The sequence below is a fragment of the Trichomycterus rosablanca genome, chromosome 23, assembly GCF_030014385.1.
Source record: "Trichomycterus rosablanca isolate fTriRos1 chromosome 23, fTriRos1.hap1, whole genome shotgun sequence".
Lineage (NCBI taxonomy): Eukaryota > Metazoa > Chordata > Actinopteri > Siluriformes > Trichomycteridae > Trichomycterus > Trichomycterus rosablanca.
The window spans coordinates 100,001-105,000 of NC_086010.1; the positions used below are offsets into that span (position 1 = coordinate 100,001).

General features: G+C 36.1%; 2 protein-coding genes across 3 annotated transcripts in view; both read right to left on the reverse strand.

Moving 5' to 3' along the window:
- LOC134301399 (pituitary tumor-transforming gene 1 protein-interacting protein) overlaps nucleotides 1-421 on the reverse strand; it is a 4,069-nt gene extending 3,648 nt beyond the window's left edge. The window contains exon 1 of one of the 2 annotated variants that reach the window (XM_062986096.1): nucleotides 249-421. In XM_062986096.1, the coding sequence (XP_062842166.1) occupies nucleotides 249-348 (100 nt within the window). In that variant the 5' untranslated portion in view covers nucleotides 349-421. The remainder of the gene's footprint in view (nucleotides 1-248) is intronic. The other variant, XM_062986095.1, reaches the window with a different exon arrangement.
- A 2,068-nt stretch (nucleotides 422-2,489) lies between these two features.
- phldb3 (pleckstrin homology-like domain, family B, member 3) overlaps nucleotides 2,490-5,000 on the reverse strand; it is a 16,000-nt gene continuing 13,489 nt past the window's right edge. The window contains exons 11-15 of the mRNA XM_062986063.1: nucleotides 4,856-4,943; nucleotides 4,550-4,765; nucleotides 3,433-3,640; nucleotides 3,241-3,326; nucleotides 2,490-3,087 (exon numbers count right to left, since the gene is read on the reverse strand). Coding sequence (XP_062842133.1) covers nucleotides 2,953-3,087; nucleotides 3,241-3,326; nucleotides 3,433-3,640; nucleotides 4,550-4,765; nucleotides 4,856-4,943 — 733 coding nt within the window. The 3' untranslated portion in view covers nucleotides 2,490-2,952. The remainder of the gene's footprint in view (nucleotides 3,088-3,240; nucleotides 3,327-3,432; nucleotides 3,641-4,549; nucleotides 4,766-4,855; nucleotides 4,944-5,000) is intronic.

Genomic DNA, 5,000 nt, shown 5'->3' on the forward strand with positions numbered 1-5,000 from the left:
ATAATTCTTCATAGTTTAGACGTCTTCAGTATTAATCTACAATGTAGAAAATAAAAATAATCAAGAAAAAACATTGAAGAGAAGGTGTGTCTAAACTTTTGGCCTGTACTGTACATATATATATTTATATATAATATTAATAATAATAAAAAAAACGATGATACTATTAATAATAACAATAGCAATAATACAAACAATAAAGCAATAACAGTACAGTAATCATATTATAATAATAATAATAAACTCACCCTGTGCTGGAGAAGTGAAAGTCTGATCAGCCTCCACATTTACTATCAACATTAAACTCACGATAAAAATGAAATATTTAATAAAAAGATAAAGTTTCATGTTTTATTTTTATTCTTATTTAAATTCTATAAAGAATCTGATCTGACTGCGCAACACCTACACACAACATGGAGGAAACAGGAAACTCTTCATAATAAAAGTCTCAGCGCGTCCACACGGCACGTCATGAAAACCCACAAATAAATCTACAGTTGATCAGATTAAACATTTACATGGACGAAATATTTATAAATCATTATAAACTTTATACTTTATAATATTTAGTAATAAATGTAATCTGCTGCTGTTTTATTATTTGTTTGAATGACAATGTAACTATATGTTTAAAAATGAAGAATTAATGTCTTTTTATTATTAATTGAATGTAGAATATTTGTTACTATTGTGACTGGTGTTGGAGAGTTTAGTTTGTTCTAAATGTCGGTGCTTTACAGAGGAACGTTTATAATTAGAAGTAAAGCAGTGTTGTGCTGCCCCCTACAGGACAGCTCTGTAACCCTCACGGTCCAGCACTTCAGCCTGTGTGTGATATATTTGGAGTAAAAACGTAGAGAATGAAGCTCCAGCGTGTGCAGTGATGATCAGGAGTTATAGAGGTAAAAATCACCACTTTATATCAAAATAAGAATCATTTCATTAGTCCTACACTACCCACAAGTCCAGAACAATAAGCAGCCAATCAGAGATGCTGCTATAACCACGTGATCTGTGACTGTAATTTCAGGATAAATCAATAACACATTTACATTTTCAGCATTTAGCAGAAGCTTTTATCCAAAGCGACTTACACAGTGAGCGGAACACGATGAGCAATTGAGGGTTAAGGGCCTTGCTCAGGGACCCAACAGTGGCAACTTGGTGGTGGCGGGGCTTGAACCGTCAACCTTCTGTTTACTAGTCCAGTACCTTAACCACTGAGCTATCACTGGCCCAATAACGCAGTTTTTATCAGTTTAAATAGTTTGATCTGCGATGATTTGGCGCCAAGTGGAACCGCACCGCTGCGTCCCTGACCAGAATAAAGCGATGAAGAAAATAAATGTTAATAATAATTAAACATAAACACCAACAAAGCTGTTAGAGAGAAACTAGTTCACGTGACATCATTCACAATGCATGATGGGATTTGTAGTTTTTTACATGAGGGAAGTGTTTTATTATTTTTATTATTATTATTATTTACTTCTCGTGTTTTAATAGAATAAAGCTGCTGGATCTGTTTTAAACTCTTTATTTTCTGAAATGTTTTGGAGTTTTTACTGTGATTTTGTGGGTCATTCTGGAACATTTAATAATAATTTAATATATTTAATAATAGTTTATTTACTGTCATAAATTTACATTCCATTTAGCCGAAGTTTTTAACCAAAGAGACTTACAGTACAGATACAGTATACTGCCTGAGCTACTGAGAGTTAAGGGCCTTGCTCAAGGGCCCAACAGTAGCAACCTGGCAGTGGTGGGGCTTGAACCAGCGACCTTCTGATTACTAGTCCAGTACCTTAACCACTAGCTAGCTACAACTGCATGAAATCACCTCTATAGAATAAATACATCTTTTTTTTATTATTATTATTATTATTATCATTATTATTATTATAAATATTATTATCATTATTATAAATATTATTATCATTATCATTATTATTATTATAAATGTTATTATTATTATTATAAGTATTATTATTATCATTACTATTATTACTATTATTATTATAAATATTATTATTATTATCATTATTATTATTATTATAAATATTATTATTATTATTATTATCATGATTTGGTTTATTTGATGTTTGGTTGTTCGTTTGTGTAGAAATTTAACGATTTATTATTAATATTCTTTATAAAAAATAAAAATCAGGTGACAAATAAACTTTCACACTTAAAAGTTCGATTGTAGAAAAAAAAATTATTATAAGAAATAAAAACAAAAAAGATTCAAATGAAATATAAAAATAAAAGAAAAAACTAAATTAATGCTTCATAAGATAAAAAATCTTGTTTATAATGAAAGTAAAAATGTGTTTATTTAAACATAAAACCTTCAGTTCTGTAAATAAACACGAGAAATGATTCAATTTTATATTTTTATTATTCTGAAACTTGAAACAACAAGGAGAATAAAAACAGTCCACGGCGCACTCATAACTGATCATAACTTATACAATCTACATTCTTTTATTATTCTAATGATTATTTATTATTTTAAACATTATAATAATTTTCTTACCAAAATAAAAGTTTCCAAGTGAAAAAAGTTTCTCTTACATCCAAAAATACAAAAATATAAAATAACCTTCTAACCTTTAATAAATAATAATGAATCATATTATCCTGAATCCTGATGATCAGATTATAAAGGTTTATAATGTTTTTATGTTTATTAATAAACACTTCAGCGGCCGTGTCATTTATACACACATCATTATTATTCTTTATAAACACACTGTAGGGCCAGAAGTAAGTGGACCCTGACCATGTTATCAGTGTTATTATTACGTTTTAATTATTACAGACTCCACCCCTCTCATCCAAATTTCCTCCTCATTTCCTGTTTTGGCGGTGGCGTCTGGTTGTTGGTTCGAGTCTCTGGTCGGTGGTGGGTTGGCAGTGGGTCAGTGGGGGGTCAGTGGGGGGTCAGTACCTGCAGTGTTCGTCAGTCGCCGTTACGATCACGTCCATCCAGATCCTCATGCTCTCGGCGCTCGGAGCCACGAGGAAGAACAAACGCTCGTACGTCTTCACACAGAACGTCAAACTCGGCCGAGGAGACTGCAGACAGACAGGAAACAGGAAGTTACATCACGACACTGAGGAAGGACTGAGGAAGTGATGAGGAAATGATGAGGATGGAGGTTTAAATCACTGAAGTTCTTGATTGCCGCCTGAGGAACGTTACTGAGACGGTAAAAGAGAAGAACTGACCGTGGTCGCAGTGCGGAGGTGATCGTAATACACTTCCTCTATGGCCTGGAAGTAGATAACGCCCTTCAGCTTCCTCTCATCCTGATCTGATCAAGAGAAACACAGTAAATCTGTAAGAGATCCTGAGCGTGTGAGTGAGTGTGTGTGTGTGTGTGTTTGTTGCTTCCTGCTGCACTCCGAGACGTCCCTCACCAGTGTAATACGCCAGTCTGCGATGGTCCATGTCAAAGAGGAACCATCTCCTCTTCCAGGTCTTTACTCGCCCGCCTCGCTTTGTCAGGAAACCACAACATCGCCGTGGAGACACACGAACACCCGAACACCTCGGAACACAGTGACCTAGAGACGCCACGTGAGCCAGGAGGTCAAAGTTCACCGTCAGGAACAACGGGACGCCGTGCTGAGGGAACACCAACCAACGTTATACAACATCTGCACAACCTTCACACAACATCTACACAACCTTCATCTACTGCTAAGAATGTAATATTACAGCGGTACCCTGTAACTCGACGCCCTTCATGAGTGTTACAGCTCCACATGTATCTGTGTTTATCTGGATTCTCCTCCCTGTTTCACTTTTAAACTTGTGTTACAGCTCCAGCTTCTGAGAAATGGTGAGAATCAGAATCAGCTTCTCCCAGAGTCTAAAACGCTTCTGGTTGAAAATAAAGCTTAACGTGGTTTAATGTAGTAAAAGAAGGAGACAGGAGCACTAAACTTCTCTTCATTATTACTGCTCATAAGTTCCTCCACTAATCACATTCCTCACTCGCTGTTTTACTACAATAAGTCACGCTAAGTTTTGTTCACCGCCGTCACACTTCATAGGAAACAGGCAGTTTTGTCACATCTCATGTGAATGCGCCGGTGCTGAAGGGAATACAGTATTCCAACATCAAGCATCTCCACCATTAAGAAGCGTCAGGAAACAATAAAGAAGTAAAACTAAAGTGCAGCTTTTATTGTATTTTTATTGATGTTTAACTGTTAGTAATTGTATTTCATATTTTATATTTGTGTTATTTTCAGTGTTTAAGTGTCAAAAACAACCTCATTATTTTACATGAGACTAAAATATCTGCAGCTCCACGGGACCATGGACGCATTAACAGGTTCTCCAAACATCCTTATGGGAAAAAATATCTCGAAACTAAACGTCTTTAAAACTCAACACCACTCCCAGAACCGACTGACGTCCAGTTCTAGGGTACTGCTGTATATTAATAATAATAATAGGAAGAAGAAGAACTCTCTCACACTCACACACACACACACACACACACACACACACAGTATTGTGTGTTACCTCTGGTGAGCTGTGAGCTGGACCTTCTGTGTGTTCCTTCCCTGGGTGTGAATGAGTGTTTATGTGTGAGTTTGTAGTGGTATGTGTAGTTGTGTGTGTAGTTGTGTGTGTTTGAGTCTTTAATTGTGTGTGTTTGTGTGTGTGTTTGTGTGATTGTGTGTTTGAATTCTCTGGTTCCTTCTGTTTGTTCTCTATGAAGAGACGCTCCCTCTCCTCCTGCGATTACAGACAAAAACACACCATCATCATTATCATCATCATCATCATCATCATCATTATTTATGTCAAGTGGGTGTTGGTTCTCACCCTCTCTCGCAGGAGACGCTCTCTCTCAGCTCTTGCCTGACGTAACTTCCTCTCCATCTCCACCAGGTCCATCAGACGCAGACTGGGACTGTAAACACACACACACACACACACACACACACCTTCAGTCTGTATAGAAACTGTA